The sequence below is a fragment of the Ambystoma mexicanum genome, chromosome 4p (assembly GCF_040938575.1).
Source record: "Ambystoma mexicanum isolate Mex_15411 chromosome 4p, UKY_AmexF1_1, whole genome shotgun sequence".
Classification (NCBI taxonomy): domain Eukaryota; kingdom Metazoa; phylum Chordata; class Amphibia; order Caudata; family Ambystomatidae; genus Ambystoma; species Ambystoma mexicanum.
Genome location: NC_090927.1, coordinates 778,795,687 through 778,813,615, shown reverse-complemented (window position 1 = coordinate 778,813,615; position 17,929 = coordinate 778,795,687). Strand labels below are relative to the sequence as shown.

Below are 17,929 nucleotides of genomic sequence, written 5' to 3'. Positions count from 1 at the left end.
CTAAAATGTTGTCCTACAATAAGAATGATAAAAGAAACTGGTATTCTCAACTGCCCAGGACTCACCTGATCATCTACCTTTCATGCTCTTGTACTCCTTACCCTGATGATCTGTCCCTCCTTTCCCTTTCTTCTACTCTCCTCCCTTCTCTTCTTCTGACTCTATATTTTCTCTATATTTGCTCTCCATCCAATTTTATTCTGTCTCGTGTCTACCACACTACACTACTCGCCACCCCTCCTCTCATAGTCTATTGGTCTGCCTTACCATACCTTTTTATCCTACTCCTCTGCCTTTCATTGTCTCTCCTTCAGCTGGTTCCGCTGGATGATCTGCCTTGCTCTGCCCCAGAGCACGGGTTGATTAGATGGGAAACCACAAAGTGCTCTTTAAGCCCCAGTACCTTTTTTCAACCCTGGGTCTGCTTGTGTCCCTCTATGGCGGCCCCCTACAGCAAAAGTCAATGTTCGAAGTTTGTGGCCGATCTTGATTACTGGTTCGCTGCAAGCAATGTTTTGCTGGGTTTGTGTTTGCCACTGCATCTATCGCCAGTGGGTTGAAGACTCATTCTCTCACCACAGCGGCTTCTGGACTTGGTAATGCTAAATCCGAAAAGAAAACGCTCCACAGCAAAGGTTATGGTGTGTATCGGGTGAATTTAAGTGGAACTCTTTATTTGTAACCGGGCACAAGAGGAGGGTACAGACACTGGGGCCCTCCTGACACACTCACTCCCCCTCTGGGAAGGGCTGGTTCTGTCAAACACTCTGGTAGACCTCGTGCCCCAGGTTGAGCGGGGTTCCCATCCTTCCTTGGTGGCTCAGTTCCTTGACCCTGTCACAAAATATAGATGTAAAGTGGTGTTCTTCCAGATCATTAATGTCTCTTTATTTCTCCATTCGGTTCTGAAGTTGTCTAATTTTACTTCGCTTGGATCTCAACAATTATGATAATGGATTAGAGGCTTATTAAAGCAACCAAGTAGCAGAACTAGAGCCCAAGTGCATGCTAAGGCTTTGCCTCTACACTTGCACTTCCCCTGTCGTCAGCAGATCTGACCCTAACCCTCATGTATTCCCTTCTAACAGAGAAAGGCTCTTGTATAGCTAGCCTTTGAACTATGTGCTGCCCAAGGCCGCACCTTAGATTTATTTTTTTATTTAATCTGTGCTTTGAACACCAATGTGGGCTTCCTCTAAATCTTTCTGGAGTTCATCCTTTTCCACGTTGATCAGGAAAAGAAAGTGATTACTGCAGATGACAGCGAGATTCTTGTGTTTCCTGCTTGGAGCCATGTAAATGTGTGCCCGCCTAGCCTTTATGGCCCCTAGCCGTGTAGCGTACTTTAGAGCTGCAGGTACGTTTTAGGTGTTCAGGTTCACATACAAGCAGATTGTGTTGTGAGAAGACCAATGCTTTCACAGGCTTCAGCCCTGGAGATCTGTTCCTTCCGATTTAAATGGATAGGAACTCTTGGAGTCAGAGAATGCACTGTCACAAAGCTCCTCTGCTGGAGCCAGTCACCTTAGTCGTACACTGTGAACAGCCCTATAATGTGTGGTGGGCCTCCACAGACTTTAGAGTGCTCAACACTGCCTAAATGATCCACACCACATGATAAATACTCGGAAACCACTCCAGAACTTGATTTGGTACCACAACACACCTGACGTTTTGGAGCAGCAAGGTATATATGGCTACTGACAGGAACAGTGAGGGAGGACAGCACCTCCTCAGACCACCTACTCTCCCTTTAATCTGATATCTGATGCTCATAACTCCCTGGTACCCCTTATAACCTCATCCAACCTAAACGCCTTCGCCTTCCTATTTTACGAAGGCCACCTTTTGCTCCTCTCATTGCATTCAACACTTTACACCTACCCATTGACACCCCTACCTTCCCTATTCACTGCACCTCCATGCAGGGACACCAAGATCATATGTTGCAGTTCACTGTCTGTCATTCATGGATATGTCACAAGAATGGTCAACTCTAATGAACATTGGGTCTTCCCAAACAAATATAATGTCGATCAGATAGCACTGCGAGTAGAGCATTCCTGAACTGGCAATTTAAAAAACATAACGTGACTTTGACATCCGTGCAGAGCGTGCCGATGCAGGTTTGAATCCCAACAGGGCCAAACTCAGCCTTTTATCCTTCCGAGGTCAATAAATGAGCATCACACACCGTGGGTAATATTTAGCAGCGCTCAGATCCCTGTGGGTTCGTAGCACTATATAAATGCAAATCATTATTATAAATAACAGGATAGTTCTCCCTAAATGGGATCGGGTCCCCTTTCCCTTAGAGAGAAGCTCCTTTTCCCCAATGTCTCCTCTACAAACAGTTTTTACTATACTTCACCAAATCCTAACACAAGCAGCAATTTCCTGCTGCAAAGTGTTCAGAGCATGTAGGGTTGGTTCCAGATAGATATTAACTATTCAAAGTGGCGTAACAGCCTTTTAAAGTCTTGATTTACCACCGGGGGCCTGACTTAAGGGATCCATTAACTTACCAATCACAGCTTCTTCCACATTTGTCTTAACAGTTGCAAACTCTAACAAGAAGCCTACTCGGTGGGAAGGTATTACAAACCTATACAATCCCTATATACCAGTCAGACTGTGTGGTTGATTTTAGTAGGATCCAGTGGTGGCAGTTGGGAGGAAGTTGGAGAGTGAGGAAGTAGTGTGGAGGAGGATGAAGAGCAAGAAGTGAGTTTAAAGGAAGCTGGAGAGAGAAGGAGTTTGTAGGAGAGTGGAAATTACAGAGAAGAGGTGGTTGGTGAATAGAGGGAAAGATAAGTCAATAGGTGGTGTCAAGTCATCTGGTGGGCCTGGAAAGAGGTGAACATTGAAATGAGTTGTTAGAAGAATACCAGGAGATGAAAGGAGGTGAACATCAAGAGGAGGTGGTAAAGGAATAGCAGGATGGTGAAGGAGTAGAACATCAACAGGCGGGGATAAGCAGATCAGGAAGAGGTGGCGTTGAGCTATCAGGAGGAGCTGATAGAATAATGGCAAGAGGCAGTCATAGGAGACTAACTGGTGTGGACAGTAGAGGAACACCACAAGGAAAAGGGATAGCCTAGCCTGAAGACTGAGAAGCTTCTAGAATGCCCACTTGATCCAAAACCGGGGTTAGCGCAGAGATACTGATCTGATGGGGTCAAGCTTGCAGTGGGGAGGTTTGTGGCAAGGTGTTGAGAAGGGCAGGGGCATGCATATAGACAGTTGGTGAGGAGGATGATAATCTGGGTCCTAAGGCAGGGAGAGGACTTGAGACCCTCCTAAAGACCAGCCCAGATGAAAGGAAGAATTCTGCTGCCACAGCAGATGGTCAAAGAAAGCAAGAGGAGACCATGGGAAATGCCAAGAAGAGACTGCACGAAGACCAGAAAAGAAGAGTGTGAAAGTCTCTTTAATCAGTGGTGTGAATCAAAACAGAGACCATGTCAAGACCAGAGAAGAAGGGTGTGAGAAACCTTAATCCTCTAAAGCTAAATCCAAAGGTGAGGAAACCATGAAATGCAAAGAAGGATATGGTAATCCCTGAATTAAGAGTATGTACTACAGAGATTACCCTTTAGCAAGAGGGTGAAAAAGGTGTGGGAAACCCTTTGATGAATCCAGTTTTGTATTCTCCAAGGTCCCAAGAAGACTGATTTAGTTTTTCAGATTTTAGATTCTTGGTGTCCATTTATTGTTTTGGCCAGCCTGTGTTATATTTGTAACATCAATTAATTTTGTATTACTTTCATTTCTCTAATGGCATTGCGCTAGCGCACGGCATAGTTGAGGCTAAAGCAAATTGTCTATGGCGCTTCAGAAATTAACTTGTGCGAATAACTTTTAAAGGCTTGCATGAAAAATTCTGTAAATATTCCAAAGTAGTAGTTCTTGAAATTGGTCTGCGCACGCAAAATATCAGGTCAGCTTTGCATGTGAAAGAAGGTTATTTTGATCACTTTTAACTGTGTGCATGTGCAGAATGAATGTACATATTTCATACCAACTGTCATACATTAGTCATTTGACATCTTCTGAAAAAACTCACATCAAGTCGGGGCTGATTTATATGTCAGTTTTCAGGAGATTCATAGAAATGCATACTTTCAAAGTCGTATATGCCCAGGGCTTTAAGTGGGCTAAGAAATCGATGGGGGGGGTGGCCTCCTTTGGGGGCGTGGCCTAAAAAGTGCACAAACCATAGTAAGGTACGTAAACTAATATATACATGCATGTAAGCATTTATATATTTGTATGCGTACCTTACTATGGTTTCTGTACTACACAAGCCATATTTTATAAACATAGAAATACGTAACATATTTCTATGTTTATAAAAGATGTCTTGAAAAGTACACAAACCATAGTAAGGTACGCACACAAAAATATCACATTTATATATTTGTATGCATGCCTTATGGTTTGCGTACTTTTCAAACCCTTTTTTTAAACATTTCGAGGTTTGTAAAAGATGGCTTTTATAAAGCTTTGACGACAGACAATGCCAGAAGCGTCTTTGTCCATCGCAAAGCTTTTTAAAGGATGGCTTGAATTGTGTACTTTTCAAGCCATCTAATATGTCAAGGAGTCCCCAGGTTCGCTAAGGGTTAAAGACTCCTCAGCATCCTGGGGATGGGAAACTAAAGAAGAGTAACTTCTTCCCCATCGCGTGACGGTTCAACAGTGGAATTTACAGTGACTAACATAAGTGCAAGCCAGTCATAGCGTAGCTGTTGCTGACTGACACTTCTGTCAGGTTGCCTGACTTAATGGCGGGCGCATCTCCCGTCGTGGCTGCAACCGCAGCGGGATAATGTGTCCTGCCAAAGTTGTGGTGGGACCAGGGGGCCCCGGCAGGGACCCGGTCCCACTTAAAGCACTGTATACACTTCTTGGACATACAGAAAACTGACATCAAAGTTAGAGTTCACTTTAATGTGTCCTTTAATCCGTATAGGAGGCCTACAGTGCAGAAGCAGAATATATGTAGATTTTAGTTGCAAACTACTTGTACTTGTGGCAGATAAACATTTCCTGTATGTACACTAATATACTTCTGAAAACTCGTAAAGTCAGGGCTGACTGAAAGACGAAAATTGTGCATGTGTAGGAACTGTAAAACTGATATACGCCTCTTGTACATATTAAAAGTTCACATCAAAGTCAAACCTGACTTCAATTAGTTTTCAGGCATATAGTTCATGTGTGTTTTATGACTCTATGACTCTCTTATATGTGTACTAGCCAGACACTTACACACCATGCAGTCATATGCCTTGCACCATGCGCTTTTATGACACATGCTCTTACAACTCGTGCTCTTATCTCTATGTCAACGTCTATGCACTGAAAACACACCTCTGGTATGCAGTCTTTCAGTAGTAATCTGAGGGCAGCGTGACGATGTTCCTTACATTAGGCTCTGCTCCCCCCAGTATTAGGGGGGTGATCTCACACTCAGTCGATTGTTACACTACAGCCTTTTTGTTTTGCAATTTTCATGTTACCACGTCAGTGCAGAGCTCGTCTCTCAACATCACACTGCATTTCCCTCTGTCCTCATAGCCCAATGTGTCATGTTATGTTTTTGAATTTGCCAGTTCAGGGTTTGTGGACACTGCTATAAAGAAATAATGTTGATGTATTCTCTAATTATTGATCTTGTAGAGTAATAGATGCATGCTTTATAAATACAGTATAAACTAAGAGAAATAAGTCTGTAAGCATTTTCCTTTTTGGTTTTCAGTGTCTTATATAAACGTGTGCTCTATAATATTCTGAGGCACAATGGGGATGATACTGGGATGGAAGAATCAGCTACTCAAATGCCAAACTGGCTCATGGACCATATTATTTTATTTAAAATCTCAATTTCTGAAGATCAAAAATGGTTTTGCATACAGGTTGTTTTCTCAAATGATGCTACTTTTCCTTTTTCTTTCTGCTTCCTCGGGACTTCAGTGAAGGGTGAGTACAAAAACTGAGATACTTGTGCGTTTCTGTGCTCTGCATGACAAATGGGTTAAGTCCGCTTCCTAGCTTGGCTGGTTTTTGTGAAACATTCTTACATCTGGCTGTGACAAGCAGTGCATCACTGTTTCCTTCTTCTTCGGGTCTCTGGTTTTTGAAGCGGACACCATTTTTAAATGTCTTGCTTACTCAGCCCTCCTCAAAACAACTAGACGGCATGTAGTGTTTCTCTTCTCCGTCTCAGTACCTGAGGCTTTCTGGGAGTTGGCGTTCAGAGGGTTTCTGTGTCTTCCAATGTGATGTTGTTCAGGACTTCTGTTCAAAGAATCATTTGTGCTATATGTGTGTGAGGTATGAACGATGTTTTGCATAGAGGGTTTTCAAAACAAGGTTATATGCTCATGCTGAAAACTACCCTGTTCTAAATTGAGTATTATACTTGAAATTCAGCTAAACCATATAAGAGCTGGTGCCAAGGGAGAGCTTTGTTGGTTGCAACATATTTTTTCTCTCAAGGGTATATGTGGTTTACAATGTGAAGGGCTTATATAATGACAACACGCCATAAAAATTGAAAAAAATATGCAGTCCTCTTCTCTGTTAAGGGAAGAATACTGCATATGTCGTGATGGGGTCACCACCTTCCCCGACAGCCTTTTCCTCCCATGTGATTCTCCCTCATAATACATACCACCCCCAATGTCAGGATTAGATAGCGTATGTGGTCCCCTAGCCACATGGGAGGTGATCTTAGTCGGGGAATTTGTGATGATTCAATAGGATTCATCACACTACCCTATCGCCTACATGAGGTGTTCCACCACCACTTAGACTTCTAACAGATGGGACGAAGAAACGCAGAATAGATGCCTGAAACTTACAAACAAGAAGCATGTCACTTTAAATCTTACGGTCCCATACACTGGATGTCCGGCATACAGAGAGGAAGAATGTAGTTGGCACAAGCCAACAAGCCTGCGCATTTGAATATCGCTTGAAGCGGGAATACAAGAGACCAAGAGAGATGGACCGAAGAGAGAGAGGCTGGAATGGTAGACAAAGGGTGCCAACTGAGCACGAGAACCCCCGAGAGGGGAAACCAGGAGAGACATGCTGGAATGCCATACCCAAGGTGCCAACCGAGCACAAGAAATCCAGAGACAGGAACCTGAGAGAGAGGGAGAGATGCTCAGATGCCAAAGCCAAGGTGACAGCCGAGTAAGAGAAAGCAGTGCGACCAGATCCCAACAGTCAGGTCCAGCTTCTGAGTTCCTGCAAGAGTAAAGATAGCCCACCAGACCCCCTGCTGACCCAACAGTCTCTGATTGACAACTATCAAGATGGCAAACTAAGGGGAAAGGGGAAGTGGAGAAAATAACAAACGCAGGTTTCTTTTGGGCCTGGACCTCCACACGACTGGATTACACTGAAGATACCTAAGAAGTAATCATAAACACATTACAAACTTGTCTGCCACTTCCCTTCCTTTTCTCTATGTTAAATTACCCTTGCTCCCTCTCATACCTGTAGCTTATGCTTGGTTAGCTGATAGGCTATTTAGATGCTGAAGACAGATGGATTTCTGCTCTCATTATTCTATCAATACTTTTATATTGCTTGTAACTGCTTTTGCCTTATGTAACTTGATCTCCATTAGAGTCCTTACTATAACTGCTGCTTAGTTTTTTCAATTGCTTGCAGTCTCTTCTTCCAACCTTAAAACTAATGTCTTTACTACTGACGTCCCCGCACAGTTGCTTGTCTGCTTCAGATTTCATTACAATTCAAACGTGCCCTGAATCTTTTCCTGGCACGTTTTCTTTACAAGAAGCAACAAGTATCTTTCCCTCAGGAAAGAATAATATAACCTCTACTTCCTAAGAAGTCTGCTCTTTTTAACATTGTGTTGCTTAACGTTAATTGCTAAAGTTTGCTTCTGTGTTTAAAATATAAGAAACTATCAATACCGCTGCTGCGTGGATAATTGACTGAACCGTTACCAAGGAGATTACTGACTGGACCACTCCTGCGTAGAAGGCTCACTGTACCGCTGAATCTGCATACCCCTAACTGCGCTGTCTTCAGTGAAATTGATGAACGAAACACAATGGTGTTCCGGACCGTCAACATGATACGCATGCGTGCTTACGCTTGCAAGGTCCTTTCCTCTAAGCAATGCCCGACACAGAAATCCTTGCACTTGTTGCTACAGAACGAAATACCACGGATGCGATCTGATAAATATTACGCTGTTGCTGCTACAGCCTTTGGTTAGTGTATTAGTAAATAGTCTGATACCGCCGCTTACCCACATGCTTCGGTTAGTTCAATAACATGTGGCAGAAAACTGCATCTACTGCAACTTCTTTCTTGACAACGTTTCAACTTTTTACATGCAAACTTTAAACATTAAGCTTGCTAATCCTTTTCCTTGTATTATAGTTCCACTACAATTGAATACTTCTTACAGTGTACTCTTATACACAGTATAGAAGTTCACCTAGCTTTCTTCTTCACTGTAGAGCTGACTTCTTCTTAAAGCTTTGGCACTGTAGACTCCTAAAACCTCTTGTCTCTGGTACTTAACCTGTGGGTACACTTTAGATGCTGTAAACTTGATTCTTGGTAAGAATGTCTCTGGTTGCTGGAGCCTGAAAAGCTGTGACCTGCTTTGGTGAAAACTAGAATGAAAGGCAGTTTAGAATCCAGATCGCAATTCCAAACTACCTCACAACCAGGCTTAGCCAATCACTGCTGTTTTACAGAACCTTCATCTTGGCCTGGGGAAACAAAGGCTTCCTGGGCAGGAACATTAAGGAAAAATTCTCTCTGCCCAATTGAACCACTCAGAATCAGACTCTCACTCCCCCCCGACCTCCTCGAGCCAGCCTAGACCTTAGACACACCTTCCCTTCTAAACCTCCAGAAAGAATGCTTTAAACGCAAACTGTAGCATGGAACCCTTACAGTAGGGTGGAGATGGTGAGGACCCTGACGCCAACATTAGGCATTGGCGAGACAACTTGAACCCTGTGGTGGACAGTCAGTCCCTGCAACATTGGCGAAACTGCGATCAGCAACAGGCATGGGAGGGTCTGATGCCTTGTCAGCGGACTAGGAAATCGCCAAGAGGAGAGAAAACCAAAGGAGAAGCCTAATGCCGAAGGAAAGGCTACAATGCACAGAGATCGGAGAAGCGATCACAACGCAGCAATGCTTCCCAAAACCTTTCCACACAGAATAGAAGGTAACAGGGGTAACAAATGTAATGGGTTGCCCAGAAATAAGCTGTATGTTATGCAAACAACTTGTCTCAGTGGAAATCATGGCATAAAAGTTCCCTTTAAGGAAGTGACTTTAAACTATGGGGAGAAAAGATGAAATCATAATATAAGAGAAAAGACTAACACCCAGAGAAGCCAATTGTGGATAACCCTATCCTGGGAAACGGGGAGACAGCTAAACCAAGATATACAAAAAAAGAAAATAAATACGATTAATTATGAGGAACCTGAATTTAGAGAAATGAGACAAGTGAAGTTGAACAAGATATCAACATACCAAAGTAATCCAAATCTGTTTTGGCCAGGAGAAGACGCCTATTCTGACATAAGAACCAGGAAGGGGAAACTCTGAGGATGAGGGAAAATCCCAAGTCGCCCTTGAAGAGATGGAGACTGATGCAAGATATCAAAGGAACTATGTGAGAAATGTGTACTACTGAAAGGACTCTATAGACTGGTACTAGCAGTAAGCTAAGGAGAAGGGAGTAATTATCCACATATAAGTTAGTTCATATAATGGTAGGGTCAGTTAGGGTCGTTTTGGACAACAGACTGTTAACATTTGGACTTTCACGACAGACTGATGAGCGCATTAGTTAGTAAAGTAGGCAGACACCACAGTCCCTGGGAAAGTTAGGCCTTCTTTCTTCTTTTGGATAAATAAAAATACATCGTGCCATCTAAGAGCCCTTGTCCTCCATCTGACTCGCCACTGCATACATCACTTTTATCGAAGTGTTTTGCCATATGTAAAGATATACCGTTATTCATGTGCTCCCAAAAAGCCTTTTGATTTTACGAAAAGCATGCTGGAACCCTCACTAAAGTTGTGTACGTCCCTTTCTTGCCGTTTTCTTTTTTTACTTTTATTTACTTCAATGACAGTGTACCAGACTGTCCATCTTAGAGTGATAAACTTGTATCAGAAAATAATGCATATGGCTATTCAAGGCTTTGCGCTGTAAGACGAGTGTAACATTATTATTTCTAAAATATATGCAGAAAGTGATAATTAGAAATGATCATTTTAGTATTTTAAAACAGCCAGTTTCAAGTATTATTACAATTTAAAAAATCAACTTTTTTAGAAATGTTTTTCACCGATGGTCACAACGGCTGCGCACTTGATAACACACCCCTCATCCACATAAAATAAGCAGTGAGAGACGCTGAGGTGGTGAAGGGAGGCAGAGAGTGAGAGAAGCTCGAGACGGAAGCCCAGGTCGGCGTATGACGAGCCAGGTGCAGCTAGTTCATTATAAGATTCTCAATCAAACACCCTGTGTTGAACCGGGATAGAAAAGCAAACCAGGCACAAATAAGGTGGCAGGGTTTTACCTGGGATGACTTTGTGGGCAATGAGTGGCTTATAGTGTATTTTAAAGAACTCTGGATCAGTAACATTGGCCACAACGTCTGGTACATGTAGCCATGAGATTGACCCACAAAGTTAACCAATTTTATCCCATAACGCTGGCCCTTCTGGCGTTGGCATATTGCCCAGTCGAATCTGCAAACATTTAATTATGTAATTTCACATCTTGCGCATGAGTTATGTATTAAGGCTTTGTCATAACTGCTCTGCTAGTACAGCACTCTTGTGTTGCAATGTCACCAGGCAAAGAAAATGTATAGCATACAGCAAACAAAAATGGCAATAAAATTAATTTACTGACTAAATAAACAAGCACAAACATGGCTAACATCACATCGTGAGGCACTGTAAAATGTTCTTGATTAGTTTACAGCCTGTGTGTGTCTTCATAAAGGATCCTGACCACACACCATACATCCATGTTACCAAAGCATTGAACAGTATGTTGTTCTCTGTGACAGTGCATGCTGGCAGACGTGGAATTCCTTTTTCCATGTTTTAGTTTGAACTATTAGTTGGCACCTGTGCCCACCTACAAGCTGAAACTATTAGAGTACAGCTAGGGAGAGGTGGCAAATGAGAAGGTGCACACGGCTTGTAGGTCATTATTTGCCCACCAATTGACTGCCCATTGCCATGCTAATCGGTATGTCCATTCCCACCTGTTCCTGCTTCCCCTACACTCGCCCCCGAGCACCCCAGGAGCCCTTACCCCCTGAGATCATATAAACCACTGCCTCTTGCCCTCCTCTGAAAGAGTATGCCACCAGCATGCATTTTAACGGGTTTCTAACCCCAATGATTCTAGACTTGTATGGTATTGTCTTAGACCGTAGTGGCCAGACACTATTTGCCTAAATTAACAGTACAGATGTGAGAAAACTAAAGGGAACATTAATTCTTTACAGCCAGGCATTATTTTGTCATAGGAATGCATGGGAACGTGCTGAATTGTTTTGGACGAGGAGTTTGCAGTCCGACAATCATTTTTGCGCGTTTTTATTTTCCTGTCTGATGTCAAATTTGGTTGTGTTTTTAGTGGTACATTTTATTTTTGTTTTGGTCTGCAAACGTTTGTGCTTGATTCTAGCGTGGCTTTGGGTTTAGTGTGTTTAGTATTGCTGCCTGTCTTCAAAAACTTACAGTACAGAATTCTACGTTTACTTACACAGAGATGAGGAGTCGGGCACGGGACAAACCGAAATGAATGCATCAGCAGAGTCTCAGGACTTCAACAGAACCAACTTTTTAGGGTGAGACTGAGGCACTTGTGTGTTGTATGTAAACCCTTATTTGTCATTTGAACTGAATAGTATTTAATGTTGCCCTGGTTTTGATATATACCTTTAGTGTTGATGCACTTCCTGCATACTTGCCAACATTCTGTGACCAAAAAGATGGAGGATTTTTCAAGTTTCAAAAATAATAATTCGCATAACAATGACACCACAGGAAAATACAAAACATACATTGATGGCACAATTGAAGCATTCTAAAGCAAACAACCCATCAAACAGCACAACATAGGAAGATTTTCAAATGTTTAAAATGTATAATTCGGAATGGTAAATTAACCCCAAATCCAATTACACAGAAGGTAATCACACACAGCTGGTAGGCAGCATTTGCCACTGCTCTGTAGCAGCAGCCTGGGCAATACATATGTATTCCTGCAGTGCAAGTTGAACACTGAATGACACGGAGACCGATACCCGCCCAGTCTGATAGGCAGATGCTGTGTGATGGTGTTGCGATCTGCTGCTTGCCTTCATTGGTGTTTCACCCAAGTGTTGTACCGGCAAAAGTGCAGGACAAAGTCACAGAGTTGTCGGGTCAGTGGATTGGTCTTAACCCAATCAAAGTAATCACCTACCAGCCCACTGTACAGACAGACTAATTAATGTGTTGCATGCTTTGTCCTGGAGCTTGCCTTAGAGTCACATAAATTACCTGCCACTGTAAAAAGCGATAGGATCTGTCACCCAAATCTGTAGGCGGTAGAACTGCTTAAAAAGCAGTAGCCTACTGCCTAAATCTGTAGGTTTGGCAAATATGTTCCTGAGGATGTTCCTAGTTAACATTTACATTGTCCTTCTTTTGCCCTTGTTATATTAACTAAGGCTCACCCCTGAAATGTCTGCTGTGTTAGTTCTTTCACTTGGCATTTATTTTAATCTCCTGTTTTGAACCCTTGCCTTTTACAAATGGAACAGCAAAAGGCACCCGTCAGGATTTTGCCTCGCAGATATGCCAAGAAATAAATCTCAAATTGGCCAAAATGAAACCAACTCTGCGTGGACTTGTGATTGAAGAATGAATGGAGTGAAAGGTTACACTACTAGAATTACTGGTTTACTGATTACGTGGTCCCATATTTCACCAAATGTGATCCCTCCGCCTGATGCATGGGGACCTGGCAGCTCTGTTTTACACTTCCCTCCATAGAGACGTGCACACACCCCACCCATACAAACCCCTGATAATCCTTTCACACCAGTGTTTAATTCTAGAAGAAGCATTTCAACTATCTAAATTGTTATTAACGGGCCGTTGCCAGATATGGCATTCTATTGCACAATTAGTCCTATCTTAATTAGTTATAATTTAAAACAAAACATTCTAATATATGTATTTATGTATGGGGATTTTGATATGAGAAGCTGGCAAGCAGTAGATGACTGTACAGTTGAGGGACTGGTGGAAGTGCTGCACATTAAAAGTTTCATATATAGAGAGTAAGATGAACCAACTTATCGTGACAGAAGCGGACAATCTGCGAGTGTGGGAAGTGACAACTAACTTAACCTGACTCTCCCCCTAGATGTTACCCAGTTCATTTTTAGTTTGGGATATTACTTGTTGCTTGCGATACCTATATTAGCCCAAACTATTGCATACACATACTGATTTATGCATACATAGGGAGAAGGGCTTGTGACAAGGGGCACACACAAATGACATTAGAGGAGGGACACAGTGTATTTAGGTGTTGTTTGGTTATTGATATGATAAATCATGTATAACGCGCTTGTACAAAAGTTTTTCTAGGTGCGCCAATCCAAGGAAGGGAAGACAGGGGGAGCACAAGACAAACAATCTTACTAGGCCTTGTGTCATTCACATCGTGCAAGTGTGAGAACAAGAAGTGCAAGGGTAAAGGGAGGGGGAGGGAGAGTGCAAGGGAGAGGGGAGGGGAAAATAGGGCAGCAATGCTCTGAGTAAGTGCAGCCAGGCAGCGCATCTCTGGGTAGTGCAAGGAGAACAAAGGACTTTAGGGTTACAGTTACAGCCCCTAAGTGTGTGGTAGGCCCGCAGGCAGTGCAAGGGTGACTGATCAAGAAAGAGCCTGGTTCCCAATGGAACTGGGGGCATCCAAGCAACCATTCGGTACAGCAGACGGGTAGGTCAGCAGAGGAGGGAGAGAGAGAAAGCAGAGGATAAGAGGAATGTTCTGAGGTGCTTCCGTAACTTGAATTGGTCTGGCTCAAGTTTGAGACGGACAGGGAGGCCATTCCCGAGTGAGGCACCTGCAGGGGCAAGAGATCTACACTGCACTCTCTGCCTGGAGAAGCATCTAACCCTTAGAGTTTGAGGTAGCTGAGCAAAGGACTCAAGAAGGAAGGTATTTTGGAAGAAAGCGTTGGATGTAGTGCAGGCCCTGGCCCCAAAAAGCCTTGTGGACAATGCAAAGGGTCTTGAATTTGATCCTTGCAGCCAGTTGAGAGATTCCAGGCCTGGAGACATACGGTCCCTTGGCTTGAGGCCAAGGATAAGTGTTGCAGTCCTGTTCTGGATTTGTTGCAGAGGGCGGAGAGTAGGGAAGGCAGACTGAGACAGAGGCTGTTGCAGTAGTCCAGCCTAGAGGGAACCAGGGCTCTGGAGACCGTGAGCTTCTGGAGGAAAGTGAGAAAGGGAAGAGTCCCTTTGAGGAGGTGGACTTCTTGGCAATGTCCGAGATGTGAGGAGAGAAAGAGAGTGGAGTCGAAGATGACACCAAGGTTTTTTGCCTCACAGGAAGGCGAAGGAAGAGGGCCCAAGGCGGGCAGCCAGAGTGAAAGAGGGAAAGCAGGGGCAGGGGTCCCAAAGAGAAGGGTCTCTGTCTTACTGGCTTGTCTAACTGTGAGACTTATCCTCAGCCTCAAAACCAGGGACCACATCTCTGGCACTGAAATCCCTGCACTGGCTCCCCATGGCTGCTAGGATTAAGTACAAGATCCTCTACCTAGTCCACATGGCTTTCTGGGGCCGGGGCCCACACTATCTACAACGCTCGCTTCCTAAATACTCTCCTTCTCTTGCGGGTGAACCGTTTTTCCAAGCAGAGATTTCGGGGTAGATCTTTATCCTCTGCAGGAGCCTCCCTCTGGAACAACCTCCTTTCCTCTCTCCACCTTGAGCTGGAGCTCCTTAAGTTCCGGAAATTCCTCAAGACCTTGCTCTTCTCTTCCTCTGCCCTGCTAACCTCCTCTCTCTCTCTCTCCTGCCTCACTCCTCCATCTCTCCCCTTACTCTGTTCAGCTTTTGCTGACTGTTTGCCTGACTCCCCTCCAGAGCCTCACAGGTCCTAGGCTCCCCCGCCAGTCTTTGCACTTGACTCCTGGCCTCTTCACTATGCTCAGCACTACTGCACTTTCAGCATGCGTTCCAGGAGAGGGGTAACCTCTCTGCACTTGACCCAGGGCCCTGCTGGACTGGGCGCACTTGTTCTCCCTCCCTAGCACTTCCGTCTGTACACTTGCATGACCTTAATTCTAGGCCTAGTAATTTCTGTCTTGTCCCCCCTTTGTCTCCCCTCCCTGATCTGGTTGCACCTGAAACACTTCATGCACTTGCACTAGGAAAAATGCTGTCAGGCCTAGTATGCAAGTTACTTTTTTGTTAGCTCATTCAGAAATCTCAAGGCCTAAGAATGACTACTGTATTCCCTTGCTCCCTTGCCACCTTGAAGCGCTTTGAGTCACTTTCACTTGTGTATAAGCGCTGTTAAAATAAACAATTACAATTAAGGCCGAGGTGATTGGCGGTGCACCAAGCCTGAATCGCGGATAGACAGGAATGAGCGAGAAAGGAGAAGAAGCTGTGGGGAGTGTCATCCGCATAACACAAAGTTAGAGGAGAAGGTAGAGGTTGAAAAACAAGGGTGAGAGGATAGAGCCCTGGGGAACGCCACATGTAGAGAGAGAGGTGGCAGAGAGAAATGGACCAAGTTGCACCTGGGAGGGGCGTTCCAAGAGGAAGGAGGTCAGCCACTCCAGGCCTTGAACCTTGATGCCCAGATTCTCAGTCGATTGATTAGGATGGCGTAGTTGACCGCGTCGAAAGCAAAGGAAAGATCAAGGAGGATGAGAACCGAAGGAATGCTGTAATCAAGATTGGAGAGTAGATCTTTACAGGTGTTCAGGAGAGCAGTGTCATGCCTCTGGCAACTCTGAAGCCAGACTGATGGTCATGGAGACAACCAACAGAATCAGTGTGGAGAGTAAGCTGGGTGATGGCCAGCTTTTCCAAGAGTTTGCCCAGGAAAGGGTGATGGAGATTGGGCAATAGTTTGCCAGGCAGGTAGGATCGGCATACGGCTTCTTGAGGAGGGGGTGCACAGGGGAGTGCTTAAGGGGAGAGGGGAAAGTTCCAGTGGCAAAGAGCGATTACAGAAATCGGCCAAAGCTGGAGCGAGGGTGTCCATATGGTCCTTGGTGGTTCTGGAGGAGCAGGGGAGCACCTGTTGTGGACGACAATTGCATAGATCGGACTTGTCTGGAAACCTTGTCAGGTGTTGTCAGAGAGAAACGGGAAAGAGGAGGAGGAGAGGGAGAGATGGCCAAAGGGGGCCAGAGAGAGGAAGAGGTAGAGGAAGAAGGGATAGAGAACAGGATGTCCCGAGTTTTAGCAGAGAAGTGAGATGCCAGAGCCGTACAGAGGGCCTGGGAAGGAACAGGAGAGGTAGAGACTGTAAGAGGATTGGCTAGTGTCTTGCAGATTTGAAAGAGTTAGGCCGTGTTGTTAGATGCCACAGAGATGCAGGCTTGAATGTGTGCTCTTATTGGACAGGACAGAGAGTCTGCATTGCCTTTGGAGTAGGTGGCAGGCCAGTTTATCAGAGGATGCGCCTGAAGCCCTCCCCTTCCTCTCAGGCACCTTGCACTTGCGTTTCAAGACGGCGAGGTCGGAATCATACCAAGAATTGCACTTGGAGGTAGGCTTCAGCCGGATTCTCATGACAGGGGCAAGGATGTGAAGGGTGTTGGAAATAGAAAGATTCAGATTAGAAAGGGCTGTGTTGGGGTGTGATTCCGCTGCAGTAGTAGGAGGAGCTTAGAAAGTAGAGGCAAAGGCATCCACTGACACACGCATCATGGGCCGAATGGCCGAGAAGGTAGGTGGCAGCAGGGGGCTTTGCCTGAGGGATAGAGCGTTTCTGATGAGAGGAGAGTAGAAAGTGGTCAGTCCAAGAGAGAGGAGTGGTGAGCGGGTTAGAGAAGGGGATGTCTGAGGTGATGAAAACATCTAAAATATGTCCGGCAGAGTGTGTCGGGCCAGAGGGCATAATGGAAAGAGTGTTGCAGAGGTTGTAGAATAGGTTGCAGAAATTGATCCATCCAATTCCCTGCCCCTAGCCATTCTAATCCCTATCACTAACACCACCCATTCTTGCCCCTCTTCCATGGGTCCGGCCATCTTGGATGACTGTCTCCAACGAAGCTCTCCTGAAAGTCAACTGTGACGAATCAGAACCTATTGTCACTTCTGCCAGGGGAACAGGGCCTGCTCCTACACCAAAATCACAACACTTTTACTTGATCCCAAAACAACACCTATCTCAAAGCCCCAAATTCCATATGGGTAAATGTACTACTGTAAGATGACACCTATTATAGGGAATGGTAGTACTGCAGCAAAGAAGCTGAGCTTATGGCCCTTTAGGAACGGGCATGCAATGGATGGGTTCACAGCATAACTTTGAGTCCAAATAACCGAACCAACTCAGGAAGATGGCCAAGTACTGTTTTATTATCAATTCTCTAAAACAAGGAGTTACAACGAACATCAACGGACGTACGCTCAATTTCTCTCAACAATCTTTTCATAAAAACAAGATTATATACTCAAAATACGTCAGAGGTGACGTCATACTACGTGGCAAATAATGAAAAACCTACTGGGGATCGGATTCCTCTTAAGGGGAACATCTAAATACACATTGGCCTCATTACGAGGTTGGAGGTAGCCTTGCCTGTTTTACCGGCAAGGCTACCTCCAAACTCGCATCCGGGTCCGGCACCTG

The 17,929-nt window shown here is 44.5% G+C and overlaps 1 protein-coding gene across 1 annotated transcript in view; it reads left to right on the top strand.

Annotated features, from left to right (window-relative positions):
* SNAP91 (synaptosome associated protein 91) overlaps positions 1-17,929 on the top strand; it is a 1,173,930-nt gene that overhangs the window by 627,888 nt on the left and 528,113 nt on the right. Inside the window, exon 11 of the mRNA XM_069606330.1 lies at positions 14,512-14,532. Coding sequence (XP_069462431.1) covers positions 14,512-14,532 — 21 coding nt within the window. The remainder of the gene's footprint in view (positions 1-14,511; positions 14,533-17,929) is intronic.